General features: G+C 42.7%; 1 protein-coding gene across 1 annotated transcript in view; it reads right to left on the reverse strand.

The window, feature by feature from the left end:
• The window catches only part of WDR18 (WD repeat domain 18), a 102,925-nt gene extending 84,253 nt beyond the window's left edge, over nt 1–18,672 (reverse strand). The window contains exon 1 of the mRNA XM_070746464.1: nt 18,330–18,672. Within this exon, the coding sequence (XP_070602565.1) occupies nt 18,330–18,605 (276 nt within the window). The 5' untranslated portion in view covers nt 18,606–18,672. The remainder of the gene's footprint in view (nt 1–18,329) is intronic.
• Nucleotides 18,673–18,953: the final 281 nt, after the last annotated feature.

Here is an 18,953-nt window from a genome sequence, read left to right on the forward strand (position 1 = left end):
CTCTGCCTGATCTATAGATGCTAAGTGAGAACAATACAGTGGTACCTCTACCTAAGAACGCCTCTACTTACGGACTTTTCTAGATAAGAACCGCGTGTCCAAGATTTTTTTGCCTCTTCTCAAGAACCATTTTCCACTTACAAACCCGATCCTCCGAAATTGTAACCGGAAAAGGCAGGGAGAAGCCTCCGTGGGGCCTCTCTAGGAATCTCCTGGGAGGAAACAGGGCCGGAAAAGGTGAGAAGTCTTCTTGGGGCCTCTCTAGGAATCTCCTGGGAGGAAACAGGGCCAGAAAAGGCGGCGAGAAGCCTCCGTGGGGCCTCTCTAGGAATCTTCAGGGAGGAAACAGGGCCTCTACCCTCCCTGTGGTTTCCCCAATGGCACGCATTATTTGCTTTTACATTGATTCCTATGGGAAAAATTGCTTCTTCTTACAAACTTTTCTACTTAAGAACCTAGTCAAGGAATGAATTAAGTTCGTAAATAAAGGTACCACTGTATAAGATAAACATTTACAGAGGCATCCAGAAAAACCCATCTGTTTCCTATTTACAGTACAGGCTTGGAGATGCCTTTAAGAAGCCCACAAATGAGAAACTAAGTCAATGGCTCTCTCCTGCTGTTGCTCCCCTGCATTTGGACTGTAATCATTTTCAACCTTGGAGCTGCAGAGTTAATCCAAATGCAGTCATTATCGCTGATGGAATTTCCCCTTTCTTAGCACTCCTCTATTTAAAATCATCCAAGCCGACCGCCGTTCTTGCATTAGATGGAAATGCATTTCTAAGATACACCTTGTGCCAAAAAGTCTCTTTATTAATATCTTGCCGAATGAGCCGCTAAATAAACAAGCTGTAGCATTATAAGGAGCAGAATATCTCCCGGCTTGTTTCTTAGTCTTTATGCATGACCGAATGCCAACACTAAATTGCACTTAAATGAGAACTCCTACAAACAGGATAACAAGTGTTCTGTGCCTTCCATACAATCTAAGATTGTCAACTCTAAATCTTCCAGGTGTAAATACTCCAGATTTGGGTGACGAGCCATTTAAAGAGAGATATATTCACAGAAGATAAATCTTAATTACCAGAGCCCAAGATAGCTTCTAAACAGGACATTGGGATCTCTTATCGGCACTTATTATCACATGTGGTGGGACTTGCTGAGAAATAAGGAAATATTGGAAAAGAATGCAACAATGGATTGAGGAAGTAACTGTTGTGGCTAGCTCTGGCCCAGCTCCTGCCCCAAGGACTGTGGATGTGGGGGAGACATCCACATGCTACAGGCCTGTTTTGCCCCCAGTGGAATCTGCTGATGAAGGCTCCTCTGACCAAGAAGACATGAGTGACAGGGAGGAGAGTGTGGCAGACAGCTCAGAAGGAGATCAATTATCTAGCTCCTCCTTGGATTCGGAACAAGAGTTAATGATACAGCCACGCATGCGGAGAGCGATGCATAGGCAGCAACAACTGAGAGATTATTATCAAAGAAAATGAGGCCACCTGTGGTTGGGTGGGGCTGTGGGTCTGGCCATTGTGGAGGATTATCTGATCATTCGTGACTGCTTTACTGACTTTGACTTTTTGTGTGCTGATTTTTCCCCGCTTTGAAACTAAACCAGAGCAAAGTGTGTTTCACTTTGTGAAAGAAGAAGGACTGTGAATTGCCTCACATCTGCAAGCTAAGTATCTCAGAACTGATAAGGGACTTGTACAAATTACCAGTTTGGTTGGAGACGAGTGCTCTTTGCTATACCAAAAGGGGGCTTCGTTTAAGTGAATTTTCATTTTAAAGAACATTGTTTTGAATTTTCAAACGTGTGTGTGTCTGAAATTTGTACCTGTGAATTTTTGGGAGGAGTCTACCAGAGAACCCGACAGAACAGTAACCAAACAGACAGTAGAATTTAAACCAGAAACTTTTCTGTTAGGAATATTTAGTGGTCACCAGTAATGGTAAGAGAATTTAAGGGGAAATTACAAGATCTTCCCAGAAACTGCTGTAATCCTTATTGTTGTGGTCCATCAGTGGCCTGTGGAGCTGGCAATAGAGTTGGACAGCAAGGAGGCTGGGGAGGAACATGGGCCAGGCCTGGAGTCTGGAGAAGGCTCGGTGCCAGAGGCAGAGATCCAGTCCAGGCCATCTCGAGTTCTGTGCTGACTCCAGAGCCTGATTATGAGCGGGGAAGAGGAAGAGGGTGAACGTGTTCCCAATCCGTGCATGCACAGAGCTTCCAGAAGGCAAGAACAGTTTTGGAGGAAAAGGGCTACTTGGGAATAGACCAGTGGTTCTCAACCTGGGGGTCAGGACCCCTTGGGGGGAGGGAGTTGAACAACATTTCACAGGGGTCAACTAAGTCCCTGCGAAAAGACAATCTGGCCAATCAGGCATTTATAATGGGGGGTGTCCCTCTGACCTTCCTGCCAATCAGCTTAAAGCTCTATTGGGAGAATTGGCGCTAGACTTATGACTGGGGGTCCCCACAACACGAGGAACTATATTATGGGGTCGCAGAATTAGAAAGATTGAGAACCACTGGCCTAGATCCACTCTGTCTGAAAACAACCTCTTGGAAGGTTTTAGAAGTAGGCATTTTCAATTGTCACCCGTGTCTTCTGGAATTTATATTTATATATAATATTTGTCGGACAATTATAGGATGGTAATTTCTATAAACATAACATTAGAAAAGTAATGATAAAAAGTAATGATAAAAGACAATAGGACAGTAGGACGGGGGACTGTAGGTACAACGGTGCGCTTATGCACGCCCCTTACTGACCTCTTAGAACAGCGATTTTCAACCTTTTTTGAGCCGCGGCACATTTTTTACATTTACGAAACCCTGGGGCACGTTGAGCGGGGGCGGGGGAAGGGGGGCGGCTAAAAAAAGTTTGGACAAAAAAATTCTCTCTCTCTTCCTCCCCTTCACTCTATTTTTTTCTCCCTCCCTTTCTCTCCCTTCCTTCCTTCCTTCCTCTTTTTGCTCTCTTTCTCTCTCCCTCCCTGTCTTTCTCTCTCTCTCTCTCCTTCCCTCCCTCTCTCTTGTTTTCTTTCTCTCTTTCTCTCTCTTTCTTTCTCTTGTTCTCTCTCTCTTTCTTTCTTTCTCTCTCTCTTGTTCTCTTTCTCTCTCTCTCTTTCTTGCTTTCTCTCTCTCTTGCTTTCTTTCTCTCTGAGCTTCGCGGCACACCTGACCATGTCTCGCGGCACACTAGTGTGCCACGGCACACTGGTTGAAAAACACTGTCTTAGAAAGGGGGAGAGGTCAATTGTACATAGTCTAAGGTTAAAGGTTTTGGGGTTAGGAGTAAAAACCACAGTCAGGTAGTGCATTCCAGGCGTCGATTACTCTGTTTCTGAAGTTGTATTTTTTGCAGTGTAGTTTAGACCAGTTGACATTTAGTTTAAATCTATTACGTGCTCATATGTTGTTGCGGTTGAAAGTGAAGTGGTCACTAACAGGAAGAACATTTTGGTATATGATTTTATGAACTATAGTTAAGTCAGAGGCAACCGAGTTGTAAGATGTCTAATCGAAGAATTTCAAGTCTGGCAGAGTAAGGTAATTTGTCGCGGGAAGCGGAGTGAAGGACTCGTCTTGTGAAATATTTCTGGACTCTCTCGATTGTGTTGATGTCAGCTATGCAATGTGGGTTCCATACAGGTGAGCTGTACTCTAGGTTTTCTCCTTGGAGAGATCTGATCGACTCCTTTCCACCAGGAGTTTCATGGGAGCAACTGCAATGTGGTTTTTCCATCCAGCTCAAAAATAATGTCAATATGCTTTTGTTCCTTAAGGTGTTCCTGGGGATTTTTTAGCATGATACCTGTGTGTATATTATTTACGGAGGGTTTTTTTTCTTTTATGATGTTTCTGATCTTTAGCTGCCGAGAGCCTTCAGCAATAAGGAATATAAGTGCGGAACATCAATTTTTCAAAAGGAAAAAAACCCCTTTCATAAATTGCTTCTTCAAGAAAGGATTTTCTTTCAATAAAGGATGTGATTCGCTTTTGGTTTATAGCGATGTTTCCCAATCTTAGCAACTTGAAGATATCTGGACTTCAACTCCCAGAATTCCCCAGCCATATCTGCGGGCACGTGAGCCGTTGCCCTTGTTCAGCTCCAGCATGCATGTATGCACTGACCAGCTGATTTTTGGCACATGCAGAGGCTCTGGGAGGGCATTTTTGGCCTTTCCAGAAAGCTTCTGGAGCCAGGGGAGGATGAACAATTGTTAGAATGTCTAGATAATATAATAAACCTTCAACAAGCTTTAAGCAGAGCCTTCTCTGTGGCGGCCCCGCACCTCTGGAACCAACTCCCCCCAGAGATTAGAATTGCTCCCACCGTCCTCGCCTTTAATAAGCTCCTTAAAACCCACCTCTGCCGTCAGGCATGGGGGAACTGAGATACTCTTTCCCCCCACGCCTCTACAATTTATGCATGGTATGTTTGTAGGTATGTTTGGTTTTATAAATAAGGTTTTTTTAGTTGTTTTAGTATTGGATTGTTACATGCTGTTTTTATCACTGTTGTTAGCCGCCCCGAGTCCACGGAGAGGGGCGGCATACAAATCAAATCAAATCAAATCAAAATAGGTAAATAAATGTAGCAATGTGGGTTAGTCAGTCAATGAATCAGACTTAATACAAAATAGAACAATATTATTAATACAAATAGGCAAATAAACAATAGTAGTTACACAGTTCAGTATCATACACATATAATCCTAATACTGTAATGGTTTACAAACCAGGTTATCGCACACAGCAAAATATACACACAGCAAATATAAATCTCTCTAGTATAAACTCCCCCAAGAGGAACATCCTTTATTGAACGAAAATCCTTTATTGAAGAAGCAATTTATGAAAGGGTTTTTTTTCCTTTTGAAAAATTGATGTTCCTCACTTATATTCCTTGTTGCTGAAGGCTCTTATGGCCAACCAGCAAATGATTCTTATTTATTCATTATTTATTTATTTATTTATTAGATTTGTATGCCACCCCTCTCCGTAGACTCGGGGAGGCTCACAACAACAATAAAACAATTCAAGACAAATCTAATAATTTAAAAACATTTAAAAACCCTGTTATTAAAGCAGACATACACACAAACATACCATACATTAATTGCATAGGCCCGGGGGAGATGTTTTAAGGAGTTTACGAAAGGCAAGGAGGGTGGAGGCAGTTCTAATCTCAGGGGGGAGCTGGTTCCAGAGGGTCAGGGCCGCCAGAGAAGGCTCTTCCCCTGGGACCCACCAAACTTAAAAGGTACAGTTGTAAACTTAGAAACATAGAAACATAGAAGTCTGACGGCAGAAAAAGACCTCATGGTCCATCTAGACCAGCGTTTCCCAACCGGTGTGCCACGGCACACTAGTGTGCCGCGAGACACAGGCAGGTGTGCCGCCAAGCTCCCCGCCCGATCTGCCCCCTCTCCTCTGCCGCCGCCCCCTGCCTTGGGGCGCGACTTCTCTCGCGGCGGCTGCGGCTGCAGCTTCAGCTCCTCGGGACGAAAGCGCTCCCAGCCCTCTCTCGCAGCCCCCTGGCTGGGAGCACTTTCGCTGCGAGAGAGGGCTTTCTCCATCCGTTTCGGGAATGCACGCCCCGCCCATCTCTCTCGCGCGCCGCTCCCCTTTTCTCTCAGCCCTCCCTGGCTTCGCTTCTCAATCCCTCCCTCCTTCCGTCTTTCCTTCCCCTCAGCCGTTCTGTCTGGGGGTTTCCCGCTCTTCCCTTCCCCGCCTCCCAGGCTTTGACTTTGCCACCGCCACCCTTTTTTGGTTGACAAGGAGTCCTTTGCCGCATCCCGCAGTTCGCACTCGGCTCGAGGCCGCTTTCCCTGGCTGCGCTCGGAACCGACAGGGCGCTGCTCTTTCTCTCTCTCACTCTCTCCCGTGAGGCGGGGGAAGGGGGAAAAAAGGAAAAAAAACCCTTCTTGCAGCGTGCCCGCGCTCGTCCCTTCAGCAGCGAGGGAGGGAAGTCAGAGGGTGAGGGAGCGAGCGAGCGCTCTTGTCCTCGGTGCCCTCTGCAGCCTGCCTTCCTTCTTCTTTGCCCCCGCTGAGGGACGGAGAGAAAGATAGAAAGGAAAGAGGGAGGGAGAGATAGAAAGGAAAGAGGGAGGGAGAGATAGAAAGAAAAGAGATAGAAAGGAAAGAGGGAGAGAGGAAAGAGGGAGGGAGAGATAGAAAGGAAAGAGGGAGGGAGACAGAGAGAAAGAGAGACATAGCAAGAGAGAGAAAAAAAGAAAGAAAGAGATAGCAAGAGAGAAAGAGATAGCAAGAGAGACAGAGAGACAAAGAGATAGACAGAGACAGAGAGAGAGAGAAAGAGAGAAAGAGACATAGCAAGAGAGACAGAAAGAGAGAGAATGAAAGAGAGATAGCAAGAGAGGCAGAGAGAGAGCAAGGGAGAGAGAAAGACATAGAGGGAGGGAAGGAGGGAGAGAGAGAGAAAGAGAGGAAGAAAGAGAGGAAGAAAGAAAGAAAGAGGGATGGAGAGAGAGAAAGAAGGGAAGGAAGAGAGAGAAAGAGGGAGGGAGAAATAGAGTGAAATGGAGGAAGAGATATATTTTTTGTCCAAACTTTTCTTTAGCCCCCCTGCGCCCCCCCCCTGTCCCCCCGTTCAGTGTTCCCCAGGATTTTGAAAATATGAATAATGTGCCGCGGCTCAAAAAAGGTTGGGAAACACTGATCTAGACTGCCCTTATACTATTTTCTGTATTTTATCTTAGGATGGATATATGTTTATCCCAGGCATGTTTAAATTCAGTTACTGTGGATTTATCTACCACGTCTGCTGGAAGTTTGTTCCAAGGATCTACTACTCTTTCAGTAAAATAATATTTTCTCATGTTGCTTTTGATCTTTCCCCCAACTAACTTCAGATTGTTTCCCATTGTTCTTGTGTTCACTTTCCTATTAAAAACACTTCCCTCCTGGACCTTATTTAACCCTTTAATATATTTACCGTATATACTCGAGTATAAGTCGAGTTTTTCAGTCCAAAAAATGGGCTGAAAAACACAACCTCGGCTTATACTCGGGTCATTGACAAAGTCACCACAAGAGGGCGCCATTGCTTGAGCCAGAGCGAGGAGGCACCAGCTTTTTTCCCCTCTCGCTTGCCGTAGGAGCTGTGGGAGGGGTGGGGCTGGTTCTTCCTCTCCCTGGCTCAAGCAAAGGAGCCAGCCATGTGCTCCAACCGAGAGGGGAAAAAAGCAATGGAAAGCGGGTGAGGTCGTGTGTGTGTGTGTGTGTGTGTGTGTGTGTGTGTGTGTGTATGCCCCCTCTCCCCCCCACCGTGAAAAAAGCCAGCTACCTCTTGCTGAAACCCGGAGGCTTTTTTTTTTACTCCCTGTGTGTATTTGTCAACAGGTTTACAGTAACTATTCCTTGCTCTCTCTGCATTGCCCTTAATTGGATTAAAAAGGCCCCCTGCTGTCAGATTCTCCTCCCCCTCCTTTGAAAGGATTTAAACTGTTTAAAAAATGGTATTTTGTGGTAGTTGCTATCCTTGCTTGGATAGCAACTAATAAGGCAAGAGCTAGACAGGAATTCCTAAAGTGTGTTTGTGGATCTTTAAAAGTTGCCTTTTATAAAGTGGGTTTGAGAGCAAGTTTCAATTAACAAGTATGAGGGGAAGCATTTTACATATTTTAAAAATGAGTTTGATTCTTAATAGGACCTGCATATTTAGGATACAAAACCACAAGAGCTGTCTGTGTTTTGCAAGTTTTGCTTGTCTCACTACTCTGTCTATCTATCATCTATCTATCAATCAATCAATCAATCAATCAATCAATCAATCAATCTATCTATCTATCTATCTATCATCTACCTACCTACCTACCTATCTGGTTTTCTATGCTGATAACCTCACAGCAGCTAATGCTGAAGCTCTGTTTGGATATACAGATTTATTTATTTATTTATTTATTTATTTATTTATTTAATTAATTGGATCTGTATGCTGCCCCTCTCCAAGGACTCAGGGTGGCTCACAGCATATATAAAAACAGAACAATAATGTAAATCCAATTAATGATGAGATGATGAGAAGGAATCCTGTTTTAAATTTACAGAGCTAGTTTACTGGTTTTCTTTAAAATAAATATTCTAAAACATGTAATCTTCTGATATTTCAATTAATGTAATTTTATTGGTTTCCATTTTTATAAGTTACCAGTAGCCACTGCATTTTCTAACCTCGGCTTATACTCGGGTCAATAAGTTTTCCCAGTTTTTTTGTGGCAAAACTGGTGCCTCGGCTTATACTCGGGTCGGCTTATACTCGAGTATATACGGTAAATGTTTCGATCATGTCCCCCCTTTTCCTTCTGTCCTCCAGACTATACAGATTGAGTTCATTCAGTCTTTCCTGATACGTTTTATGCTTAAGACCTTCCACCATTCTTGTAGCCCGTCTTTGGACCCGTTCAATTTTGTCAATATCTTTTTGTAGGTGAGGTCTCCAGAACTGAACACAGTATTCCAAATGTGGTCTCACCAGCATTCTATGTAGCGGGATCACAATCTCCCTCTTCCTGCTTGTTATACCTCTAGCTATGCAGCCAAGCATCCTACTTGCTTTCCCTACCGCCGGACTTCCATTGTTACCTTCTGTATTGCAACACCCAACATAGTTACATACTGTATACTAATAGGCCAAGTTGTGAAATGGGCTGTTTCCGGCTTCTGGAGCACCTCCAGGGGGCGGGGGATGCAGTTTCATCCTCCAAGCCAAGGAATAAAGCTTCTGAAAGTCAGGAAATGGGGCAGTGGGGAAGGAGGGGTCATGTATGGGGACAGAGCAATTCAGGGGGGTCACACATGCATATGCAGTGGGGCGTGGCATATGGGGGGGGTATTGAATTATGAGTGTGGGCATGCACATATGTGTGTGCACGCACTTTCTTTCAGCACCCGAGGGAAAAAAAGGTTCGGCATCACTGTTCTATCGCATCCAATTTTACTTTTTATATTCTACTGGGGTTTTTTTCCTCTAATGTTGGTTTGCATTTAGCTAATTTGTATTCAGAGAGTTAACAATTATTAATGTGCTCCTCACAGCAAGATCATTTTGTTTTACTACAAGACTACTTTATAATGTACATTAAGATACACTTCATCTCTTACAAAAATTGATATTGAATGATATTTATTTATGGACCATCGGAATTCGTTTGAACAGAATTTGGTTAGGCTTATGATAAAAGGGTTGGAAGAATGTTTCTATGGAGACTGCTAGATGGATGTCATTAAATCTTACCTCCTGGGGTAGGGGAAAAAAATTGAAATTGAAATTGCAGGGTACTTTATACACTGCTCAAAAAATAAAGGGAACACTTAAACAACACAATATAACTGCAGGTAAATCAAACTTCTGTGAAATCAAACTGTCCACTTAGGAAGCAACACTGATTGACAATCAATTTCACCTGCTGTTGTGCACATTCAACTTTGTACGGAACAAAGTATTCAATGAGAATATTTCATTCGCTACAAGAAATAAATTGGAATCACTCTATAATATGTAAATAGACAATTTGCTCTTGGCTTATAGTGGGTTATATAAGAAACACCCCCAATATGGTGGTGGAGTATGTGTGTGTGTCGGGGTGGTGGGCATTTTTTTGCACTATGCACTGTTTTATGTTGTGTGTATATTAACCTTGTTAAAAATATCAATAAAAATGTTTTTTTTTTTAAAAGAGAGAATATTTCATTCATTCAGATCTGGGATGTGTTATTTGCGTATTCCCTTTATTTCTTTTGAGCAGTATATTTTGTATAGAATTCCTTATGTACACGCTCTGTAAACACTGTATTGTTTCATATATTTCTATGTTTTTTTTAAAATTCTGAAGTTATTTTAAAGAAGATGCAATTGTCAATTCAAGATGAGATTTCATTTTTCTAAATCTTGAACCAGAATGCTATGCATGCCTTTCAACGGTCACCAAATTCTGGTCATTTTCATGCAGCACAAATTCTTCACCCTGGGCACTTTTCGAATATCTGTACAGTGCGCAGACAGTCCTCAACGTATGACAGCAATTGAGCCCAAACTTTCTGCTGTTAAGCAAGGAAATATGTCAGTGTTCCAATAAACACCCCAACAAAATCAAACTCCAAGGCTTGAAGTTCCCCAAAGTTCCAATTTAGTAGAGATGCCATGTTGGCAACATCTGGGATAACCTGAATCTGAAAGCTTCCAGGTTTTCGCCACCCAAAATTCAAGCCCCTGCCCCAACACCCATAGAAACATAGAAACATAGAAGACTGACGGCAGAAAAAGACCTCATGGTCCATCTAGTCTGCCCTTATACTATTTCCTGTATTTTATCTTACAATGGATCTATGTTTATCCCAGGCATGTTTAAATTCAGTTACTGTGGATTTACCAACCACGTCTGCTGGAAGTTTGTTCCAAGGATCTACTACTCTTTCAGTCAAATAATATTTTCTCATGTTGCTTTTGATCTTTCCCCCAACTAACTTCAGATTGTGTCCCCTTGTTCTTGTGTTCACTTTCCTATTGAAAACACTTCCCTCCTGAACCTTATTAACCCTTTAACATATTTAAATGTTTCGATCATGTCCCCCCTTTTCCTTCTGTCCTCCAGACTCTACAGATTGAGTTCATGAAGTCTTTCCTGATATGTTTTATGCTTAAGACCTTCCACCATTCTTGTAGCCCATCTTTGGACCTGTTCAATTTTGTCAATATCTTTTTGTAGGTGAGGTCTCCAGAACTGAACACAGTATTCCAAATGTGGTCTCACCAGCGCTCTATATATACCCACATCTCCATCATAAAGTCCAATCAGGCACCATCCAAAACTGAAGATGCCACCCAGTTACTTCATCACAGCTGCAGGGCACAATGGCCTTGACTGGCAAATTATTCACTAAGACTGCATTACTATTACTTTTAATCTTCTCATGGCTCCCATCACCATTTCCTCCCATTTCTGGCTGTAACGTTACTTGTATCCTTGATATTTATATTAATATTGATTGTTTCTTCATTGCTTATTTGACCCCTATGATAATCATTAAATGTTCTACCTCATGATTCTTGACAAATGTATATTTTCTTTTATGTACACTGAGAGCATATGCACCAAAGACAAATTCCTTGTGTGTCCAATCACACTTGGCCAATAAAGAATTCTATTCCTATTCCATTCTTTTCTTTCAGGAAAGAATGTTATTTAGACTACTACATATTACTACGCCATATAATCGCCCTTCCCATTTTCCCATAGTAAAAAATGTGGCAGGCCTGAATACAAAAAGGTAAAAGGCTTCCAGGCGTGACGAAATTATTGGGTTTCACCCCATTTTACAGACTTTTCGCCACCGTCGTTAAGCAAATCACTGCAGTTGTTAAGTGAAACATGTGGTCATTTAATGATACTGGCTTCCCTATTGACTCAGGTTGTTGGAAGCTGGCTAGGAAGGTTACAAATGGTGATCACATCACTCCAGGACAGTGCAACTCATGCCAGTTGCCAAGCACCCTAATTTTGATCTTGTAACTGTGAGGATGCTGTGGGGATGGTTAGAAGTGTGAAAACCAGTCAGAAGTCAGTTTTTTTCAGTGCCATTGTAACTTTGTATGGTCACTAAACGAATGGGTGTAAGTTGAGGACTGCCTGTATAATGCCTTTAGTAATTGGACAATTTCAAGTTCAAAATATTTTTTAAAAGTATTATAAATCCTTCACTAACTATTGAAAATTTTTCTATGCTTCTGGGAAAAAAACGATTTAATCTCTTTTCTCGTGTTAAATTGATGCTACATGCTACAACAGTCCAGGTATCAAAACTGATTTAAAAATAGAATAGAATAACCCCCTGAAGTGGTAAAACCTTTCACCACTTCAGACAAATGGTTATGCAACATCCTCTTAAAAATTTCCAGTGCTGCAGCATTCACAACTTCTGGAGGCAATTGTTTGATTAATGGTTCTGTCAGGGAATTTCTCCTTATTTCTAAGTTGCTTCTAACCTTGTTTAGTTTCCACCCATTGCTTCTTGTTTTACCCTCTGGTGCTTTGGAGAATAGGTTGAATCCTTCTTCTTTGTGGCAACCCCTGAGATATTGGAACACTGCTATCATGTCTCCCTGGTCCTTATTCCCATTAAACTAGACATACTCAGTTCCTGCAACCGTTCTTCATGTGTTTTAGCCTCCAGTCCCCTAATCCTCTTTGCTGCCCTTCTCTGTAAAATGACTTTACAGAAGGAACCAATTAATGCTGCGAATTTTACATTAGCTCAACTAGCAGATGATAACAAGGAGCTTTTTAATTTCCATGTTACGAGATATATCCGGTAGTAAATACCATTTGTCACTTGCCACCCTGTGGCAGCATCTACAATTACATTATCTGCCATCTCAATTTGGACCAGAGGCATTTTCAGCCTCGAAGACATCTAAGGTATTAGCTGGGATCATTAAATCATGTAAGACCATAAAAGCCCAATCTTCATAAATAGCTATTATCAAATCAATCTGATATGAATACTTCAAAGTGAGAACGCAATAAGGGACCGACTCCCAATTTGATCCAACGACAAAGAAAATGTTTTAACCTCAATACCAAACGTCTCATTAGATCTTAGATTACATCTTACAGGACAGAGAAACAATTATTTCCAACCAGCTTGATACCACTGCATTTGTGCAGGAAAGGCATAAATAAAATCACCAGACTAACAATCCGTGAAAATATACGCTGCTGTAAAGTCCTAAAAACAAAGAGGGACAGGAGAGACAGAAGGAGAATATGTAGGAAAGGAAAGGTGCAGAAGTGCTATAGAGAGGTAGAGTGAACGGACAGGTGTAGGAGTGATGTACATGATACAGGTTTCGGAAAAGCAGACAAGCCCAGCAACAGTTGAAGTGATGACAAGTAAGGAAAAGAAGCTGAGACAGCGCGGTCAGGCGGTAGGGAAAGCAAGTAGAATGCTTGGCTGCATAGCTAGAGGTATAACAAGCAGGAAGAGGGAGATTGTGATCCCGCTGGTGAGACCCTATTTGGAATACAGTACTGTGTTCAGTTCTGGAGACCCCACCTACAAAAAGATATTGACAAAATTGAACGGGTCCAAAGACGGGCTACAAGAATGGTGGAAGGTCTTAAGCATAAAACCTATCAGGAAAGACTTCATGAACTCAATCTGTATAGTCTGGAGGACAGAAGGAAAAGGGGGGACATGATCGAAACATTTAAATATGTGAAAGGGTTCAATAAGGTTCAGGAGGGAAGTGTTTTTAATAGGAAAGAGTAGTAGATGCTTGGAACAAACGCCCAGCAGACGTGGTTGGTAAATCCACAGGAACTGAATTTAAACATGCCTGGGATAAACATATATCCACCCTAAGATAAAATACAGGAAATAGTATAAGGGCAGACTAGATGGAGCAGGAGGTCTTTTTCTGCTGTCAATCTTCTATGTTTCTATGAGGCATGTTTAAATTCAGTTACTGTGGATTTACCAACCACGTCTGCTGGAAGTTTGTTCCAAGCATCTACTACTCTTTCAGCAAAATAATATTTTCTCACGTTGCTTCTGATCTTTTCCCCAACTAACCTCAGATTGTGCTCCCATGTTCTTGTGTTCACTTTCCTATTAAAAACACTTCCCTCCTGAACCTTATTTAACCCTTTAACATATTTAAATGTTTCGATCAAGTCCCCCCCCCCTTTTCCTTCTGTCCTCCAGACTATACAGATTGAGTTCATGAAGTCTTTCCTGATAGGTTTTATGCTTAAGACCTTCCACCATTCTTGTAGCCCGTCTTTGAACCCGTTCAATTTTGTCAATATCTTTTTGTAAGGTGAGGTCTCCAGAACTGAACACAGTACTCCAAATGTGGTGTCACCAGCGATCTATATAGCGGGATCACAATCTCCCTCTTCCTTAAGGGCTTACAATTTTTTTTTACTTTGAGAGAGTAACAAGCAACAAGCTTGCAAGCCAGTAAGAGCTGGGAACATCATTAGAAACTTACCCAGAGCAAGTTAGAGCAATGGAAAAAACCCTGCAAAGACTTAGGGCTTGGAAAACAGAGAGAAACAATGAAAGAGCCTCCAAGGGAAGAGCTGGGAAAATTGTTAGCAGCTAGTTATGGCTGGGGAAAAGCTACATTCAGAGAATAAGACACGCCCTTAATTATCAGCCTCTTTTAGGGAGGAAAAAGGTGTGTCTTATACTCCAAAAATATGGTAATCATTTAGTGATTGAAGTTTCAGTGGCACAGAAAGTGACTTGCAACCAGTACTTGAACTTACAACCATCCCAATGTCTCTGCAGTCATATCAAAACTCTGGCTCTTGGCAACTGGCTTGTATCTATGACAGTTTCGGCCTCCCAGGGGTCATATGATTGTCACAGCTGGATTCTGATGAGCAGAAGTCAACAGGTTAAGTCAAATTTGCTCAATGACTGTGTGATTCACTTAACAATTGCAGTGATTTGTGTAACAACCGGGGCAAGACAGGTTTTAAAAATTGTGCATGACTAATTTAACAACTGCCTTGTTTAGCAACAGGTCCCAATTGTGGTTATAATGGATGACTACTTGTATTCTTCTATTCATAAATAAGTCAATAAATTACGAGTAGGTTAATCATGAGTGAAGTTACCGCATGAATAAGTGTATGAGCAACCTGTTATTCTGGAGTCAGGTGGCACTGAGCTCGTAAAATAAATAAATCTCTTTTTCCCCCCAAGGGTAAAAAAAAACCTCAAGCTGTGAAGCAGAGAGAATTAGCCTTCACCAGATTCAATCAAAACCACATGGAAGCATATGGTCACAGACTGTCACTCGGAAAGAGGTTGCAATTTGGTGTTTCTGCTTTGCAGGTAAAAAATTCTAATCCCTGGTCAGCAGAACTGTGAAAAACTCCTACTGTATCTTGGATAGTTGTTAACACATTACACAAGTAATAAACTAGATGGATGAATGTTTAGATTCTATTTCAAGTGATTTTTATAGGATGTATATGTTTAGAATTTATACTGTGTACATCAGTCTTTTTCAACCCTTTTTCTTCAGGGGAACCCTTTGGCGTTGTCAGATTTCTGGCGGAACCCTGGTTGAAAAACATTGCATTAAGCTGTACATCCTGAAGCTGAAATAGAATTCTTTTATTGGCCAAGTGTGATTGGACACAAAAGGAATTTGTCTTTGGTGCATATGATTCAGTCTACGTAAAAAGAAATACATTTGTCAAGAATCATGAGGTACAACACTTAATGATTGTCATAGGAGTCAAATAAGCAATCGAGAAACTATCAGTATAAATCATAAGGATACAAGCAACAAGTTACAGTCATAGTCATCAGTGGGAGATCGATAATGGGAATGATGGGAAGACTAATAGTAATAGTAATGCAGCCTTAGAGCAGTGTTTCCCAACCTTGGCAACTTGAAGATATTTGGACTTCAATTCCCAGAATTCCCCAGCCAGCAAATGTTGAAGTCCAAATATATTCAAGTTGCCAAGATTGGGAAACATTGTCTTAGAGGATGAAGAAAGAATCAGAGAGAGAGGGGGGGGGGGGGGCTGCACCACATACCCTCACCAGGAGTGCCGAGCCTGAGCGGGGCAATTAGTGGAGGCCGTTCGCTCCATTCCACCTGCTTTCCCTCCCCATTTTGGGCAGGGGCAGGGGCAGGTGGTAGGGTCAGAGTGAAGGCAAAGCCGGAGTGAATGCCTTCCGCTCCGCCTTCCGCTCCTCCTGCCCTTTCAGGCCCCGAGCGGGAGGGGAGTAGTAGGGCATGCTCTTACACTGCCCTGCACAGGGAAAAGGAAGATAATGAGTTGGCCGAGCACAGTGGCATATACACAGGCGTGGGAAGGAGGCGTGAAGAGGAGCAGGAGAGAACCTTGAGCCACCTGGCACGCCTTGGCCCTGGACTGGGAAGTTCCGCGTCAGAGGTGCTGGAGACGCAACTGCTCCTGCCTCCTCTTCCTCCTCCTGCTACTGCAGCCCATGCTTTGGCCTCACTGCTGCAGCAAGCAGCTAGAGGGGCGCTGCTGCTGCTGTCGGTGCCAACGCCAATGCCCCTGCCACTCCCCCTCCTGCTTGTGGGCTGCTCCTGCATGATTGATCTGCCGGACACGAGACGAAGGAAGAGGCTGCCCCACTGCAGAAGTGGGCAGCATTGAAGGGGGGAACTGCCTTGCCTTAATATTAAGTCGCGGAAACCCTGGCTGGCCCTTGCGGAACCCTTAGGTTCCGCGGAACCCTGGTTGAAAAACCCTGGTGTAGAAACACAACTTCTGCACATATGCATAAAATACTGAGACTCTCTGAATCTTGAGGAACATTTTCACGTCAGAAGTGGGAATAGTTTGGGGGCAGATGAGGAGGGGAATTATTACTGGAGTCTTCTTATGTGGGTCACGCTACGAAGAATTTGAACCAGAGAGTTGCCGGAAAAGAGGCTCCTACTGAAAAAACTTTATGCTGGGGATTCTTTCTGAAAAGACTTGTACAAGGGGAGATACTCCCACAGGAATATATAATTAAACTTTTCTAACAAGGTTTTTGTTCTTGAAGTGGTCTTCAGAATGAAGATCTCTGTGGAGAGTACTCTTGAGATGTTGGAGCAACTTTTAAAAGGTATTTTTCTGGGATTTTTCTACACAGGGAGCTTTAGCATTTTCAATGAACGAACCAATTCAATTCAATTTATTAGATTTGTATGCCGCCTGTCTCCGAAGACTCGGGGCGGCTCACAACAATAATAAAAACAATATTCCAGCGAAAACAAATCTAATATTAAACATAAAACCCTATCATATTTAAAAAAGCAAACAACATATACATATAAATATTTTTTTAAAAGCCTTCGGGAAATGGCAACTCTTCAAAAGGTTACTGTGGGAGGTTTATATCTTTGACACTCCGGTTCAAATCTCCTCTCATCCTCCAAAACTTAGCCTTAGCAATTAATCTGGAACATAATTGAATTAGTTGATGGTGGTCCCAGGAGACTAAACTGGATAAGGAGGCAGCATGAGTCAAAATATATGTACCGATAATTAAGATCTAAACATATCAGATGGGAGATTTTGAAAAAAGAAGAGGATCATGATGGACATGATCTTGGGAAACATTTCAATAGGTTAGATAGGCAAAGTTGGCTCTCCTATGACATGTGGACTTCCACTCCCAGAATTCCTGAACCAATCATGCTAGCTTAGGAATCCTGGGAGTTGAGGTCCACAAGTCATAGAAGAGCCAATTTTGCCTACCCCTGGGTTAGGTAATGGTTATAGAATTATCCACTTAAGGAAGGATGCAGAGGGTGAATGGGAATAGGAAGGAAGGAGAGAAAGGGAGAATGGAGAAAGAGTAGGAGAAAGGAGAAGGGAATGATAGGAGGAGGGAGAAGGAGTAAGAAAGTAGGTAGTAGAGGTGGAATAGCCACCTGAGACAGAAAGTGAGGCGAGAAGAAAGATGGATGCAGATGAAATAATATAAAGCCATTTGAAATGTGAGTTATTTTATTGCATTTGAATAATGATATATGGTATGTATGTGTGTGTATTAGATTGTTGTGAGGTCCTGTTTTTCCCCGTGTAATATTTTGAGTGTCTTTGCGAAATTTCGGCGAAATCACATTCGCCATCATCAGGCTGGAGTTATTGGCTTCGTGCTGCTTTGAATATGGTTTATATGGAAAATATAAATATAATATGGAAAAACCCAAACTCACAACAATCTACATTATTATTATTATCATTATTATTATTAATTAGAAAATCTACGAAAACAAATTTTATACACACACAAACACACACAGTATACAGTATATAGTTTTATGGGTACAGGTATGAATGTCTTGGCATATTCGGTTTCTTCCTGAATAAGTTTCAGAGATTCCAGGCGACGTTTCAATGAGGTCCACTCCTCATCTTCAGGCTGGTGGTTTTGGCTTTGTGCTAGGGGGAAGAGAGCTTATATATGGAATCCAGAGCATGATAACATGGTCTTTTGAGATTGAAGGATGCCAATGCAAATGTGTATATTAAGATGTATTGAAGGTAATTGGAGGAAAAAAGAAAAATCATTAAATGAACTATTCCAGGACACCCTATAGTCATACACGTGTATGCGTATCACGTGTACACGTGTATCTACCTAACGCGTGTCATTATATACACACATGACTATAGTATATACGATAGCGTGGCAGTGAACAGCGAGGGCTAGGAGAGGAAAGTCAAAACTGTTCCCGGAATAATAATATCAGCCTCCGCAATTCACTCCTCATCCTCCGCCTTACCTTCCTCTGGAGCTCCCAGGCTCCTACGAAGGACTTGCCGAGCTGCGCCCCGAGAAGATGCTCCCCGCCTAGCAGCGTCAGCCCACGAGGAGCGCAGCAGCCCCCGCGGTAGCCGGCTATCGACGCCCCGGAGCCCACTTCCCACACCGAGCAGCAACCGCTGCCCGACGAGTTCGAAGAGGAGCCGCCGCTACCGGGTCCCAGGGAGGTCTCGCCCGCCGCCGCCACCACCGCCACTTCCACAGGGCCCCACAGACCCCTGCCAGCGGCCGCCATCTTGCCCGACCCGCCGACACACCCCCTCCTCCTCCTCCGTGCGTGCGCAGGCGTAGCAAGAAATCGCGGCCTCAAGGAGGCCAGCTGTGGATCATAGAGATGAAAATCTAGACCCAACTTCCGCCCTTCAGAATTGTAGATTCTAAGCAGCTGAAATTAAGTTTTCTTGTCAAGACTGGAAAAGACTGCTGCAATAAAAAGTTATGTCCAACAATAACAAACAATGTTATAAACTCTGGAAGACTGGAAAGGCATAAATATGCCTGAAGGGGTGTGCATAAGTGCACCATTGCCCTGTCCTATTGCCTAATTTACCTGTAATTTCTTTGCTAGTGCCAATACCTTTCT

The sequence above is a fragment of the Erythrolamprus reginae genome, chromosome 1 (genome assembly GCF_031021105.1).
Source record: "Erythrolamprus reginae isolate rEryReg1 chromosome 1, rEryReg1.hap1, whole genome shotgun sequence".
NCBI classification, from domain to species: domain Eukaryota; kingdom Metazoa; phylum Chordata; class Lepidosauria; order Squamata; family Dipsadidae; genus Erythrolamprus; species Erythrolamprus reginae.